The 18,148-nt window shown below is 30.3% G+C and overlaps 1 protein-coding gene across 1 annotated transcript; it reads left to right on the top strand.

The window, feature by feature from the left end:
- The first annotated feature begins 8,926 nt into the window (after window positions 1-8,926).
- LOC109791585 (metal-nicotianamine transporter YSL1) lies at window positions 8,927-14,886 on the top strand. Its single transcript, XM_083076428.1, has 7 exons — window positions 8,927-9,081; window positions 9,199-9,587; window positions 9,670-9,842; window positions 10,991-11,085; window positions 11,750-11,884; window positions 11,965-12,263; window positions 13,578-14,886. The coding sequence occupies exons 2-7, from the start codon at window positions 9,224-9,226 to the stop codon at window positions 14,507-14,509; spliced, it is 1,998 nt and encodes a 665-aa protein (XP_082932554.1). The 5' UTR covers window positions 8,927-9,081; window positions 9,199-9,223; the 3' UTR covers window positions 14,510-14,886.
- Window positions 14,887-18,148: the final 3,262 nt, after the last annotated feature.

The following is an 18,148-nucleotide window of genomic DNA, read 5'->3' as shown; positions in this document are numbered from 1 at the left end:
TTTTACTAAATTATTTATAAATATTTCATAAACATTATTTTTAATTAAAAATTTAATAAATTTAATATTTATTTTAATTAAATATATAAATTAATGATGATAAGTTTTAATTTAATGATAGTTTTTAAAATAAAATTATTTAATAAAAAACTAATTTTTTAGAATATTAAATATTTTAAGAGTTAAAATAATTTATAATAATATAATTTTGTAGTTCAATATAATAAATTAATTCTCTTTCTAAAGACATAATCTAATTAATATTTAAAGAAAATTTCAAGTCCTGCATCGACTAAAAAAAATAAATAAAGAGTATATAAGTTGGGGTAAACTCACCTTACAAGTTGATTTTGTATAGTTAAGTGTTAGACCTATAATCTACAATTTAAGAGTTTAAAAGGTTATGCATCTCATGTTGGAGGCATGGAAGCAAAGATGAATTCATCGTGATCATTTAGAGGTTGAAGAATTATTAATAGAATTTGCACAAAAATTACCTTCGAATTTTAATTTCGCAATAATTTCTTTGATTTTTTTTGTAAGAAATTTTCCTGTAGAATTTTTTGCAAAAAAAGTTGTATGAAATTTTCCTACGAATTTTTTTCACAAGAAATTTTGCAGAAAAATTTCTTGCAAATTTTAAAATTCGCAAAAACATATTATCTATGAAGGTATTGCTTGAAGAAAAATTTTTGCAAAAAAAATCGTAGGAACAAAATTTTCTGCAAATTTTTATGCAAAATTCATATGAAAAATTGCATGTAATAAGAAAAATTTTAGTAGTGCCTATTGAAAACGAAAATAGGAAGTTACAAACCCAAAGACCTTTAAATTTTGAAAATTATGATTTATTTTTGTACTAAGGATTTTAAATGATGAAGGCTAAAATATAAATAAAATCTTTGATAATTTTTTTTGTCGATTTTATTTTAAGGATGTCGATTAATCATTATTGTAAGATTACTTACAAACAATTGTTGTACTTTATAGGGATGTCTCCATAAATTACATGAAACATAGTACGAAACCTTTCAAGAGTGTTTTAACTTATTTGAGATTAAAACATTATTATTTTACAAATCCTTTTGTAGATTAAAATATTTTTATTTTACTTTACATTAAGGTATTGTAAGTTTTCAGAAATTAAAATAAGTTATTTTGATTTTCATAAAATATTAATTAATTGAGTTAAAATTCTTTCAAAGGTTGTTGTTAGGTTTTAACTAAAAGTTATATATTTAGAATAACATTAAAAAAAAGACTTTTGAAAATATTTGGACTTCTTTATTTGATAAGAAGAGTTTTCAAAATAAAAAATGATTTATACCTTGAGTTAATTTTTGTGATCCAATAACTTTTAGCTTATCTAAAAGAAAGTATATTATGTTTAACCTAATATTTTTGTTCTTTATTTGTCTATGAGAACACTCTCGTATCATCAAAATCCAAGTAGATGAGCTTGGGGTTAGTGGAAAAGGAGCTCACATTGTGAAATTGTTGTCTTTATATGAATTTTATTCAAGTAAGGGAAGAGTGAGTTATTTTGCTCATGGAAGTGGGATAATTGTAGAATGAAATCGACCTTCAATTCCTTTTAGTTTGTCTCTTCTTTTTTTTTTTCATGAAAGAGGATATGTGAACCTTTATATATGTGATTTTGCATGATTTGTTGTTTTTGGATTGAATTGGTTGTCCTTGTTATGAAATTGAACTTTCATGTTATGTAATTGTTTTGGAAAAGACTGGTTTTGAATTTCATTAAGAACCCTTAGAGTATTGTGAAAACCCTATATTCATAGAGTAGTAATATAGTTAAAATTGATTGAATAATTTGTTTGGGGCTTGGGTTTTAACTTAACCATAAAGAGATAATTTGAGAGTATTTGTTTGGAACCCTTATAGCCTTATAATGAATTGGTAATTAAATTGATTGAATAATTGAGTTAAGGAAGAGTTGAAACCCTTAGATTAGGCTTTTAATTCATTAGATTTAGTAGTTTGTATGTAGCTAAACAATGGATTAGAATCACTTAAAAAGAGATATCATGAACTAAAGTTATGATCAAAATTTGGCTTAAATATTATAATTTTATAATTTTTAAATATGGTAGATGGTAAAAACAACACTTGAGGTCAACATAGAAGGTATAGATATTTGTCTTAACTTTTTATTAAAATTAAGATAAACTTAATAGCAAACATATAACTGTCCATATGGTATTTATACCACACAAATTCATAAAAACATAAGATAAGGAAAAAAAAGGTTTGTGAGTTATAATGATGAATGTTAATAACTAAGAGCAAACACAGAGAAACACATTGTTATGATTTTTTATGTGAGAGTTCAAAAAGTAATTATGATTTTTATATGAGAAGTGTTAAGGATTACAACTTTGTGTTTGAGATATAGTGTTATGATTGTTTGTGCATATGAGATATATGCGTACTATGAGCTAAGTCTAAGAATTTGCTTAGCATGGGGAAATTCAATTTTGCACTTGGTCATTTGAGAAGTCTAGATAGAGTTCTAGCATTGCGAAAAGTCTAGACACAAGAGTCTAGCCATATGATTACATTTGAATATAAGTAATGTAATGAATATTTTTATGGTTGAGATGTGTTTATAAGATTTGTATCTATTGTAAATTGAGTCTTGGTTATATGACATGCATCATGTGCATAAAGATAGGTTTCTGAGATAGAATATTGGTGTGTAATATGTTGTCTCCTCCTAGTGGTCTTGTGGTGTGGACCTTGTGGACAATGGGGTTTGGGAGCCTTAGTCTTGTTCTTTAAGTGCATGAGGTGTAACTTGTTGCAACAATCTTCTCTTAACGCGCTTTGATGTATCTTCTCCCTGGTGATTGTGTTGGGTACCATACATCTTTGGTCAGTTATCTACCATCGACATGTACACTCAAACTACAATATGAGCCTTCAAGGATTTAGAGTTTAAGGTTTATATTGTTTATAAGATTGAATTAGATCTAAACATATATTATAAAATTATATTAGAATTTATCTTAAAAATTATGGTTAGATCTAGTTTTTTTCAACAATATAAAAATATGAAACAATTTATTGAACTTGTAAAATATACACAAAGAAATGATAGACTCATAATTTACTTAGTATCTTGATTTGAAATACATGTTGTTAGGAATTAAGATGAGCGACTTAAAATCTTTCAAGGAATAAAATAATTAGACTTCACTTGATACTACTGGTCGAGCAATTAGATCTGCAATAATATAGAAATATTTCAGCTTAATTTATTTTGAATTTAAGATCATGTATTACAATTACATTAAATATTTAAATCAAGAGTTTGTTATCCATATTAATTTTATTCTTCGAACCCAATTTTTTTATTATAATAAAAATACATGTAATTTATTGAAAAAATAAAAAGATGTGTCAATAATGAAAGAAATTAGAAAATACATATCTTTCGAAAGTTAAATTTATCTCTATATTAACGTTTTTCTTTTCAAGTGTTGATAATTGCTGGTAGGCCTACCTCCCCCAACAGCTGCAATCAATATAGCACCTATTTAATTTCAACGGGTTGACCATAGTGTCCTTATAGGCAGAAAATCTTTGCTCGCATGGTATGAAAGCGGTAACGTTATCGGAACATATCGATAGCGGTCCAGTTGGGAGAATCTAGAAACTATAAAGATAGGCCACCGATGAAGGTGTAAACTAGTCAAATAATCAATGTCTGTCACTACACTACATCGCTACTCAGATTCCACATTATCTAAACATAAACCTATAATAGTTTATATGAGTAATAATATTTTTTGTTTTACAAATTAATTTTGTAAGATTATGTTAAAAATTTTAATTTATTTTTTTAAGATAGTATCCAAATTTATTTAATAATTATCTTTGGGCCTATTCGCCACTCTATCAAAATCTTCACGCTCGAGATGTGGTGTGAGAAATTGTGTTACAAATATCATATTGTGTACAAATAATGCCATAAAACAAGCGTAAATTCCTTATACCGATTTCTTTATAAGGCTCTAGATTATATTATCTAGACATTTTAAATTTGTGGAAGTTCATGTGACTTTTTATTTATATATATTTTTTTATTACATTATGCTATCAATCATATTAGTTATTTTTTTTCCTTTTTCGGCAACTACGTGAAGATTTTAAGTTCTTGAAAGACAATCACATTAATAAAAATAAAAAATAATAAAAAATAAAATATTAATTTGTTATATTAAAATAATAATATAAGTTTATAAATTTATTTAACATTTTTTTATTTCATACTAGTATTTTAAGGTTTTACCTTAAATTAATCTAATTTGATCAAAAGATAAGTAAAGTCTATATATTTAATATTTTTTTAATTTTAAAACTATTATAATGTCATTTACACACACACACACATATATATATATATATATATATATATATATATAAGGAGCGTATCAAATGAAAGTATGTCTTATTAAGAGATATGAGAGCATTAAATAATAGTTTTTAAATTATAAAAAAAATTAATAGTTGAGATTAAAACCTAATTATAAATATTCACTTAGAAGATCATTACTTCTTTTGTCTTCACGATTAACACCATCACCATCATTTACCATTGTCATTGTCACCACCAACATTATAATCGTTAAGTGCTAGTGACAATGGTGGTGGTAACACTGGTATGGTGGTGTTGTCACCAACACCATTATAGTTATTATCACCTTTGTCATTATCACCAATATTGTTGTCATCATCACATGGTAACACTAAAATTAGTGATAGTGGCAACGACAATGGTGACAACGACAACAGTGACGACGATTGTAACATCCTATATTTTTAGTAATGAAATAAAATAAGTAGTTTTTAATAAAAAAATATATACTATAAGTTTAATTAATTTAATTAATTGGGTTTATAATATAAGTAATCATTTTTATTAAATTGAATAAAAGAAAAAAAAATGGTGTGGATTGAAAGAAGAATTTAGGTTGGAGTTTGAGTCCAAATAGAAAACTTATTAAAACCAAAAACAAGAGATTAGGTTTTCTTTATGCATCTTCTGAAACCCTAAGAGCACTTACAGAGAACCTAAAAGAGGCCACCACATAGAGTATAAAGTTGTGACTAAAGTTATGGAGAACACGCTTGTATTGCAAAATTTTCACTTGAGGTAAAAAGGGAATGAAAAGTTGAATTTTTGGGCATGTATAAAGGGTAGGGTAAGTGAGGCAATTCCTAAACCTCTTAGGTTTCTTATTGAAATTTTATAAATGCTTATGAATGAATTCTAATGTTGAAATGTGATTTTGCCTTGTAATTTTGTCCATGACCTCTAGGTGAATAAATATAGTGATGTAATTATGTATTTTGAGGGTTATGGTTATATGCATAAAATTGGAGATTTTGACTTAATTAGATGAATCTAAGTTAATTGATGATCCTACATTGTTTTGGATGTGGTATAATGTCATTTGACCTATTGAAGTGAGAAAAGGAATGAATTAATGAGTTTTGAAGGGTTTTGTAGACCCTACTTTACAAAGCTTGCGATTCTACAAGATATAGATCATACGATAGTACCAAGTGTGCCTTCATAGCATTAGGTACAAGAGTGCAATTTTTTGCATTAGGCATGAAAAGGAGTCACGCCAAGCACGAAGATACAAAAGAGGTCTTTGAATTTTCAATGTTGGGTGATAGGTCTATTGCTTGGTTCCATTAGATATCATTTAGGGAGAATTTTTTGTCATTGGGGGTGACCTGAATCATGTTAGGTGATGTGGTTCTAAAAGGGTCTCTGACTCCTCAATGTTGGGCATGGGGAGATCCGCGCCAAGTGCAAATAGATAGAGAGGTCTCTAGCCTTTCCATGCTGTGTGTGGTTACTACCACACCAAAAGTGAATTTGATAGAGAAATCCTTGATCTCTCCACATTGAGCGCGGGTGATGTGAGAAAACTGCAAGTGTATAGTTGTCGTCAAGTAATAATTTATAAATCCATAGGGATTACATGTTTGACCTTGTAATTATTAGTATGTAGTTAAATTTAAACAAATGAAAATAAAAAGAATAATTAAAGATTAAGTTGAGAGTAATTTTAAGATTGATTGTAAATAAAAACTTTAGAAGTCAAAAACCATGGTCTTAGTTGTAAGAGAAATTTCTAGGAATAAGGGTTTGTTCAACAAGTTCCTATATGTTCAAATGTAATTACTAAGATATTTACTTGTTTCCATTTAAAGATAAATTAACTTAAGGTATCATTTGCTCTCTCTCAAGATACAAATGTGTGTTTAATTAAATTAACCCCTACTCTCGTTATATCTTTGTTCAATTAAACTCATTACAATTTATGTTAATTTAGTTGATCCTCAAAGGACTAAACCTACTCTTATGGTTTAAAACCTAAGTCTATTTCTTTAGGTTCCAATATTTAGGTTTACCTCTTAGTACCTCCCTAAATATCTAAAACTATGAAAAATGATGGTTAATTGTTTAACATATATAATTTGTAAAGAAATCAAATCAAAAAGAGAATAAGAATTAAGTAACTGAATAATTCATAATAGCATAGAGATTCTTAAAGGCTAAGCGTTGATCCCAAAAAAAGAGAGAATACTCACATATGTTCATAGTAGTTCTCCCAAAAAGAAAAGAAAGATAACATAAAAAAATGAACCTAAGAATTGGAGAAATACCAACACCAATTACTCCTCTTCAATCTACCTATCAAGTGTGAAATTAAAAGTGTCCCTTCCTAACCTCACTAGTCTAATTTTAATGATAAGATAAAATAAAACAATTTAAAAGATAAGCTTTAACATCAGGATTGTGTCACGGGTGTGATCGATAAGTCACAACCATGACACGTTTGGCTTTTAAAAGATTTTTTTCTTCATCAGGTCAGTCACAAGCGAGACAAGTGAGTCACGATTATGATCTTCTCTATGTTGATTTTACTTATGATCCTCTAGTCTATCACGGGCGTGACTCATGAGTCAAAGCTATGATCCTTTTTGTACTAATTCTACTTGAGTGTTCCACGAGTGTGACTCATGAGTCATGATCCTAATCCTTTTAGGCTTGTGTTTTCTTATCCTTTATTCCTTGGTCTTCTAAGAGCAATCATGTCTTCACCTACTATATGCAAATAACAAAACAAAACAAAAACGTAACAAGCATAAAAAAGAAAAGCTAGATTTAAAATCATTTCCTAAGGTAACTATGTTATATTATGTATGAATGTAGTTCTATTTAGTTAAAAAGTTAAGACTAAAACATGATAAAAATGTAGAACATCACTAGGCACCACGACATTATCAAAATTAACAATGTTTCTAAATAATTTAATAATGAAGGAGCTTGTGAGGAGTGATTAGCATTAGAATTAAAAGAATGATTAATAAAGTTAGTATTTTTGATAAGTCAAGAGTGTAAAGAATGATGTAGGAAAGGGTTACATGTGTATGAGTTTATAGTATGATGTGTTGCGAATAATTGATATGATGTTATACGTATGATGAATGTATGCTGACGATGTTATGGTGAGAATGTTATGATAATGATGCGATGATGGAATCATGCCAAGGAAGTCAAGAGGTGACACATTGAAGGACCCAAGAGGAATGGACTATACATGAAGATATGGGCTAGTTTAGATCGTGATGGGCTTGGAAGGCCCAAGCTGCTCCTCACACGGGCCACATCCTGAGATCTCCATTTTCCTTTATTTGTATATATTATATTAGTATAGATTTCATATATTTTGGTCTTGTATTTTGGACCACATGGATTAGGATTTTTAGACCATAGACTTATTGGGTCTGTTTTTGGGCTTAATGGACCTTGGGTATTTTGGCACCCAATATTGGGCTCATTTTGCTTCTTTTATTATTTCCTATTATTTCTATTTGATTGACCAATGTATTTAGGCCCTTAGATTAGGAAATTAGAAGGATTACTAAAGTAGGCAAGATTAGTTAAATCTAGGTTTCATTTAGAAGCAATTTAAGTTGAATTTGGGTCATATGTTTTAAGCAAAGTGTGGCTGCACATGTGACACCCCCAAATCCACCATAAATGCTTGCTAAATGTAATTTAGATGCATGGTAGCTCCTAGAATCACGGTGAAGCACATGGTGGTCGAGAATTTGAATTCAAATACCATTTGAAATTCAAATTCTTGGCGCCAAATGTTTAGCTTGTGATTGGCGCCAACCTAGTTAGCCTCCACACCTATTTAAGTCTTGATCCTTCATACTTGTAATCATTTTGACTATATTGATATTTCTGATCATTTTGCTTCAGCAAAACTCTCTCTCAAAGTCACTTACATGCCTAGCTTTTAGGGAACCTAGAAGCCTTCTAGGTTTAGCACCTTCTGAGCAATCCTTTGCTCCTTTGGCCTTGGTGCGTCCTCTTATTCATTTATGCATTTCCACTTCTTCTTCTGGATCTTGAATAGATTTTACTGAAGGAAAAGATCAAGTCATTAGAACAAAGTCAAGAGAAGACACCCATTCACTTTACCTAGTCTTGCCATCAATACCTTAAAATATGATGAATGAATAAGACGAATTTTGGTAAAAATCAATATATTTAAGAGAGGTTTTTAATATAATCAATTATGAATATTTTTATTAATTTAATTTTATGAATAATTATTCTTACGTAAAAAAAATTTAAAAAAAGTTATGGATCTTACAAAAATTATATAAATATTGATGTTAAATGGTTTTTAAGGAGCTTAAAACAGAAACTTCATTAACCATATGTGTGAACCGGCCGATCACTTTTAACTAATTAATCAAACAAATAGATGTTATTAATATTAAATTCAGTAAAGCTAATATTAATAATTGAAGGCAGGTAAGACGACGTATTTAGTATTTACTGTGTTAAGTGTTGACAAAGAGTGAGCACTGTTAAACACATATAGACGCAACACTAATCATGGAAAGAAACTGCGGCTATCTCACTTCACACATCTATAAATGTACGCCAATCCATACAATACTTTTGCCTTGCGAATATCTTTTATTAATTTCTTTCAAACTCCATCAATAAGGAATAAGGTGAGATATATATAATTCATTCATATAATTACTTAAATTATTATAAACTACATGCACTTTGTGAACGTATTATTAAGGCCTTCAAAATGAATTAATTAGATGCAAGTTGTTGTGCAGAGTGAAAGTTAAGAGTTGGAGAGAGATGAACTCCTCATCGGGTGGTCTCAAGCATGAAGAAGAGGAGAAATTAGAAATAGAAAAAGAGGTGGAGAGTCAGGTGGTGGAGTGGAAGAGAAACCAGCCATGGAAAGAGCAAATAACAGTGAGAGGATTGGTGGTGAGCATAGTAATTGGAACCATGTACAGCATAATAGCCATGAAATTGAATCTCTCAGCAGGAATCGTTCCTAACTTCAACGTCTCTGCTGCCCTCCTTGCTTTCTTGTTTGTCCGAAGCTGGAACAAACTGCTCCACAAGGCTGGTTTTATATGCAAGCCCTTCACTCGCCAAGAGAACACCATCATACAGACTTGTGCTGTCTCATGCTATAGCATTGCTGTTCATGGTATGTTGAAAATAATTTTGAATCTCATATGTTAATTAATTTGCACATTCAATTCTCATGTTTTAATTACTTTGTGTTGCAGGAGGATTTGCTTCTTATCTTTTGGGATTGAACAGGAAGACGTATGAGTTGTCTGGAACGGGGGCTGAGGGTAACAATCCAAATACTGTTAGAGATCCAGGATTTGCTTGGATGACTACCTTCCTTTTTGTGGTCTGCTTTGTTGGCCTCTTTATATTAATTCCACTCAGAAAGGTACTCTACTCATCGTATCACCAATTCACCATGTCTCATGTCTTGTGTTCTAGGCCTTCACTATCCACCGCTCAAATAATATCTATATTATCCCACATGTATCACATGTGGAGCACTTTTTCTCATTGTTTACGAAGACCAAGAGTTGGTTTTAATGAGTTTTTTTTATTATTGAAAATGAACTTTTGATTTTTAATAAAAATTCTTAAAATAAGTAATTTGATTTTTAATAAAATCTCTTCTAAGTTTATACAACATGCTAAAGGAGTAAAATTCGAACATGTAGATCCATCATATTAAATTAATTGCATACTCTTCATTAATTGGTACTAGGCATGTTGGCTAATTTTGTTTCCTCATTTTGGTTTTTCTTTCTCTCCTTCCCATTCTTTGTTTATAAGGAATAAAATTAATTAATATAAAATTTCGGCTTCATGGCCTTGACACAAGTCAATCACTACCAGACTCCATGCCTCAAAGAAAAGTTAATTAGCCTATATTTGAAATTTGCATGACCCAAAATGGTTGGAATCTGGTCACTGGATTTAAATTATGATTCTTCACACCGATATATATATATATATATAAATAAAGGTTCAAACGACACCGGTGTAATTTTTACTAAGTGTTACACCGCTCAATAACTTTATATTAAATGTGAATTTTGAAAATCTAACTGTTAGATTGAAAGTTCATATCTCTTAGATCATATATCAAATTTTGTTAAAATTGAACAACAATTTAAAGGTAATTAAAGTGTTTATATTTTAGTATATTTTAAAATGTATATATTACGTCAATTTTGTTTTATGAGAATGAAGTATCAAATCATCTTAGATTAATATAAAATTTGATATATATGATCTAAGAGATATAAACTTTCAATTTAACGGTTGAATTTTTAAAATTCATATTTAATATAAAATTATTGAGCAATGTAACACTTAATAAAAATTATACCGGTATCGTTTAAATCCTCCTCGTATATATATATATATATATATATATATAAGCTCTCCATTAGAAAATTAATTATCTAGGAAAGATTAGTATAAGAAAATTTATTGAGAAGCTCTAATAACTCAGCGGCATACTCATTCATATTGACTGGTACTACTTATTGGTACTACTTATTTCTTCTTGAACAGATCATGATAGTTGACCTCAAATTGACGTTTCCTAGTGGCTTGGCAACAGCTGTTCTCATCAATGGTTTCCATACGCAGGGGGACAAATTGGCCAAGTAAACATCCCATTTAGTTATAAAATTTCTATTTTTTTTTAATCTTTTCTCTTCAACATGAAAATCTCCTAATAATTAGGATAAAATTTAAAAACATTATTTTTATGTACTTCTATAAAATACGCTGATCTGAATTTAAAAAAAAAAAATCTTAGTAATATTTATAATAATTCCTTATGCCTTGTTTGATTAAAGGAAAAATGAGTAAAAAATAGAATGAAAAAAGTGAAAATAAAATAGTGAAAATAAGTGAAATTGTTTAATTAAAAAAAATAAAAGAATGAAAAAGTATATAATTATAATTTCCACCTTCTTATTTATTTTTATTTATTTATTTCTCTTTGTCTATCTTTTAATTATATATATATATATATATATATATATATATATATATTATTTTTCATAATTTTTTATTAATTTTTCTTCAATCTAACAATTAAATTTCTATTCTATTTGTTATCTATTACTCACTTTTTACTTTGTTTCACTTTATTTTTCATATATTTTTCCTTTTCTATTAAACATCCAATTAGAAATCATCATGGATTAATGAGGTTAAAAAAGAACAACACTAGAAATTGAATTTTGTCGTAATAAAGTAATAATTAATCATTTCTAAACCAAATTAAAGACAATGACTTGAGATAATTATCTTGTATTGCAGGAAGCAAGTCAGCGGGTTCTTGAAGTATTTTTCTGTGAGTTTCTTGTGGGGTTTTTTCAAGTGGTTCTTCCAAGGGACACAGAGCTGCGGATTCGCGCAGTTTCCCACCTTTGGATTGCAAGCTTGGAAGCAAACGTATGGTTTTAAGGAATCAATATGGCTTCGATTCCATTATTCGACCTATATTTACTAATATATTTGTTTGAAATTTGCAGATTCTATTTTGATTTTAACATGACTTATGTGGGAGCAGGGATGATTTGCCCCCACCTCGTGAATTTGTCTCTGCTCCTTGGGGCCGTTCTCTCGTTTGGAGTCATATGGCCTCTCATTGATCGGCGTAAGGGATATTGGTTCCCTACCAATTTAGATGAGACTAACATGAAAGCATTGTACGGCTACAAGGTCTTTCTAACAGTTTCTCTCATCCTCGGTGATGGCTTATACAACTTCGTCAAGATTCTAGTTTCCTCGGTCCTCAGTGTACTTGAAAAAATTAAGAACCGTGAAAACGGTAAGACAATTTTCCACTCTCTTCTTGTCTTGTTTCTTAAAACTAGCCTTTCTGTTCATACATCAACATAACACTCCTTTCTATCGCTTTGATAACATTCTTTTTTCAATTTGAAGAATTAACATGAACCAAAGATAAAGCAGAAAGATTGAAGAACTATATCTTAAGTCCTAAATTCCTAATAATTCATAACGTGTAACCAAAAGACTGAACAAATGAAACGGCCAAAGAGTTCTGAATATTAACCCAAAACAAGTACCATGGATCAATACTCACAAAAATTATTTATTCACAACAAGTCATTCACGAGCATTCTAGCAATAATGCATTTTAATTAAAGACCATGGTCCAGCAAACAAACGCTTGGAAAACCACTCATTACACTCTGTTACTGGTGCAAATTAAACTCCTGCTCATACTTCTTCTCCCACAACTCATTGCTGGAGGACAAAATTCACAATTCCTAGCAGGTACAAGCCACATTGACCAAATCAACAGTGCCGGGAAGAAGCTAAAAAGTCAAGAGCTTAAGATCCTTTGGCAGGGGCATTAAACAAGGTAGAAGATCCAACCCTGCCTTCTACAACGATCAATCAAGAGTGGCGATGCAAGCCTATCTTTCACCATCTTCCACATTTCAGAAACTTCATTTCCATAGTGAAAATCTCCCTCATCTTTAACACTAGCCTTGGATTCAGTTTATCCAAACTAATACAGTGGAAACTCGACCAAACAAACATTCGCAAGATGCTCCGATGTCCGAAATTTCAACTTCGCACTATGAGAAGCACCATTAGTCAGAATCTCGGGCAGGGCAGGGTATACCTCAAACTCAAAGGTATGAAGCTTCCATCAAGGTACTAAACGCTGAATAATCGAGGAGGAAAGTACCCGAATCATAACCTTGTTTTATAGCGCTTGTTTTAGAACCTTTTTCGCAAACCTTGATGAAAGTTTCCTGTGTCTCTCTGCCTCAATTCTTTAATTATACTGATACAAATGAGTGTTATGTTATGTATCAATAGAAGGGGTAAATCAAACACTTCATGTATAAAAAATGAGAGGCAAAGAGAAACTAACTGAATACATATACATCAGTAACTGAATTAACTAACTTTTGTTGACAGTGTCATTCATTAGTCAAATTTAGTAACAAAAAATGCACATTCAATTCAAGTATCGTACAAGATTATTTATTATATACATGATTAGGTAAATATAAAAATTATATATATTTTTCCTTTAAAGTAAGCTTATCCCAACAGATATATTCATTGTGCTTCTAATACAAGGGTGGTTATTTTATGGGTGCAGCATTAAGTGCTGACAAGCAGGGGGATCACGCGGAAGAACTCGAACAAAAGGAAGTGTTCCTGAGGGACAACATTTCGATGTGGATTGGAAGCAGTGGATACATAATTTTGTCGGTGATTTCAATAATTGTAATCCCTTTGATGTTTCCTCAGCTGAAATGGTACTACGTGGTGGTGTCTTACATCCTAGCCCCATCCCTGGCGTTCTGTAACGCTTACGGAACGGGTCTCACGGACATGAACATGGCACACAATTACGGGAAAGTGGCACTCTTCGTGCTGGCAGCTATAAGCGGAAGAGACAACGGCGTGGTGGCAGGACTAGTAGGTTGTGGTCTGGTTAAGTCCGTTGTCTCCGTGGCTTGCACGCTGATGCACGATTTCAAAACAGCGTACTACACCCGCACCTCTCCCAAGGCCATGTTCATATGCCAAGTAATCGGCACTGCGCTGGGTTGTGTCATAGCTCCCCTCAGCTTCTTCATGTTCTACAAAGCGTTCGATGTGGGGAACCCGCACGGAGAGTTCAAGGCTCCCTACGCGCTGATATACAGAAACATGGCGATTTTGGGCGTGGAAGGTTTCTCGGCGCTGCCCCAGCATTGCTTGCAGCTATGCTACGGGTTCTTTGCTTTTGCGGTGGCGGTGAACATGATGAGAGATGTTTTCCCGAAGAGGATTGGGAAATGGATGCCGTTGCCGATGGTGATGGCGATACCCTTTCTGGTTGGTGCGTACTTTGCGATTGATATGTGCCTCGGGAGTTTGGTGGTTTATGTGTGGCACAAGGCTAATGCGAAGAAGGCAGAGGCCATGATTCCAGCAACAGCCTCTGGACTCATTTGTGGGGAAGGCCTGTGGGCTCTTCCCGCTTCCATTCTCGCTCTCGCCAAAATTAACCCTCCTATCTGCATGAAATTTTTTGCTTCCTAGATCCTCATTACCCAAGCAATAAATGTCGTAATTACTTCACATGCTTTAGGATTTAGCAGGTACACGTGGTATACATCATCAAGAAAATACTACAAATATTCCAATTCCAACTCAGTGTCTCGTTACTGGCTTAGGAACATTATTGTATTATTGCTTACTCGAAATTTCTTAGTAGATTACGCTAGTTCTCGATCTCTCGGAGGAGAACTTCTTCCTCCGGCTGGTCAATGTTAGAAATAAGTTGTTATGGAATTGAAAAGCTGTGTACTAAAATTAATTTGCACTTGCATGTAGTTTGAAACTTCCCTAGTTGTGTTAGGGCTTATAGAATCCCTATTATTATTAATATAAGGAAGTTCCTGCTTTATCTTTCTAAATTATGATGTTTTGCTACAATCAATTTTTAAAATTAATAAAAATAATTTAAAGTGTATTTTTTTTTAAACTTTTTTTTCTCTATACTAAGTGATGTGTTATTAGCAAACAAATAATTTAAGTAACTAATTTTTTTCACTAAATATTAGCTCAATTATTTTAAATCATTTTGTAAAAATCAAAATAACTTTAAAAAATATAATAAAATTTTATTTGTTGAATAGAAGAAGATTTTGTGAATTTTTCATTCAATTTGTTACTCACAGTTTACATATAAATATGAAAAATCTAAATTTATCATAACTCATAATATATAAATAATTTTTCATATACAAATTGTTTGCTTCTTTCTATTATTTTTATTTTTCTAAGCTTTTTCCTAATATTTGACATAGAATTTTTTTAAAAATAGAGTAAATAAAAATTAAAGATAAATAAAATTTTCATTTTACCTTAGTTTTAGAATCTAGACAACAGTCAACAAAATATGCTCATTGATCTTAATTTTATCCTTTTAGGACCACTTCAATCAAACCATCTCTATTACGAGTCTTATCATCCCTTTTTATCCACAATTCTTAACAATGCTTTCTCCATTTTATGCTAAGTAATTTGAAGACATGAGTGATGTGAAGAGCATGCTCAATTTAAAACTTAGCCTTCAAATTATTTGACAATTAAAGTTAACAACAATTTGTAGTACTATTGAAATTATAAGGTAAGTAAAATGCATAATCACTTACTTGAATAATATCCTTACGTACATTTGGTTTATAATTTTTAGGAATCTTCTTCTAATTGGTATAAATGACAAGGAATAGATCATATTCTCTTGCAAGGTGACCCAAAAACCTATTTAACAATGCACCACTATTTGCAATGCCTTGGTCTTCATCATTCTACTCCACAACAATCCTTTCATTAGGAGATAACAACCAAACATCATTCATATAAGTGGCTTTGTATTTTTTATGTCTTATTCATCTATCGAATTTTCAAATACATTTGAAAACATCAATTTAAATTAAATTTATCGATCAAACAGGTATATTATTGTGGAGAAAAGGGAAACACTAAAAGGAGGGGTTAAATAGTGTTACTCAAAAACTCCACTTTTTGCAGTGCAAGGTTGCAACGTAGCAAATATAAGAAGGCAGACGAAGTAAAGAATAAACTTAGAGATTTATATTGGTTCATCTCAACCACGAAGACTATTATCTTATGAAAAATACGAGTATTCTTTACCAAGCTACTTTTGGCTCAATCTTAATTATTCTTTGAATTACTTCTTTAAGCAATCTACCCAACTATTCTTTTTACGCAAAGTCTCTCAAGGCTTTAACATCGAATATTGTTTTACGGTCAAGTGTTTATAAGCTTAAATAATGAGTATTCTTTTACAATCATGTCTCTCCATACTCAAACCCAATAAATTAAAGTTACTAAGGTTTACAAAGTTATTTCATCTTCCTTTCAAGGCATTATATAATAGGTTAAGTATAAAGATGATTACAAAAAGAGTGAAGAAATAGTATCTCGTTCTAGATTGTCGTCACTAAATTATCGTCACTTTCTTTCTAAGCTTTAAGCTTCCTTTTATAAGTCTTCAATGAAGATTACCATTGCAAATCCTTGAGCTTCTTTCTCATAGCTTACTTTATTTGTCTTCACGATTTGTTTGTTGAGGCAAAAAATGTTTATTGGTATAATAAATGCTTGCATTAAATATTTTCACTAAATTTTCACTTCTTATCTGATCAAAGAAGCTACTTATCATCTTTTGGTACCAAGTAGGTAAAACCATGTGTGTGTTAGGATGTTGCAATAATGAAACAATTTTTTTACTACAGTTTTCTATATTTTCATAGATTTGTTTGTCATTTTCTAATGCAAAGCATGTCTTTCTTTCCTTTTTGTAGAATGTTGGTGACGAAGAAGTATTTTTAAATTTGATATATCAAGGAAACATTTAGACATAGTCAATTTCTTGTTTAGATATCGTAAATGATAAAGATTTAATGCATATTTCTTTTTAAGGGTTCATCTTATATTCATTAATAAATCATCTAAATGTAGCTATCATATACCATAATTTGTCTTACTAACGAATTGTGTCTTAGTGAAAGATTCATCCTAGTCATTTAAAAAAATTTATTATTGATAAAAAACCTCTATGTTTGTTAACAATAAAAATTAAGTCCGAGATAATCTAAGATTGTCTTTTGACTTATCAAAATGTTTTAGAGTGCTTACCAATCACATCAACACACTTCTAGAAAATTGCAAAACAACAACCGAAATTAGCGACCGAAATTTATCAGTCGCTATTTAGCAATCGATTATGAATAATCAAAATAGCGATCGATTTAGCGACCAAATTAAGTCGTTGCTAGAAAATTGGTCGCTATTTTGGTCGCTGAATAAGAAATTTTGATTTTTTAGCGACGAAATTAAATTCGGTCGTTATTTCGGTCGCTAAATCAGAAATTTTGTTTTTTTAGCGACAGAATTAAATTCGGTCGCTAAATATTAGTTAAAATTAGCGACGAAATTAAATTCGATCCCTAAATATTAGTTAAAATTAGCGACAAAATTAAATTCGGTCGCTAAATATTAGTTAAAATTAGTAATGAAATTGAATTCAGTCGCTCAATTAGAAATTTTGAATTTTTTAGCGATGGAAATAAATTCGGTCACTAAATATTAGTTAAAATTAGCGACGGAATTGAATTCGGTCACTAAATCAGAAATTTTAATTTTTTTAGCGATGGAAATAAATTCGGTCTCTAAATATTAGTTAAAATTAGCGACGAAATTAAATTCGATCGCTAAATCAAAAATTTTGATTTTTTTAGCGATGGAATTAAATTCGATCGCTAAATATTAGTTACAATTAGTGATGAAATTCTATTCGGTCGCTAAATATTAGTTAAAATTAGCAACGGAATTCTATTTGATCGTTAAATATTAGTTAAAATTAGCGACGAAATTCTATTTGGTCGCTAAATAAGACTTAAAAAAATTTATAAATTGCTTAAAAGTGATGATAATATTGTTGTTGAGTATCAATCCCATTTTCTTTTTTTGTAAGAGAAAGTCATTAATTTATAATAAAATAATATTTATATGCACTCCTACATAATTAATACTAATAGTTATTTATGTGAAAAAATATTTAGAAGTTTTTTTTACGATTAGATTTTTAGGCATTTTTTTATTAGATTATATGAATTTTTTTAATTTTTTTATTTATTTTGATCCATA

Source organism: Cajanus cajan, chromosome 6 (assembly GCF_000230855.2).
Source record: "Cajanus cajan strain Asha chromosome 6, NIPB_CcT2T_4, whole genome shotgun sequence".
Taxonomy (NCBI): domain Eukaryota; kingdom Viridiplantae; phylum Streptophyta; class Magnoliopsida; order Fabales; family Fabaceae; genus Cajanus; species Cajanus cajan.
The sequence above is the reverse complement of the archived record's forward strand: the minus strand, read 5'-3'. Positions and strand labels throughout refer to the sequence as shown.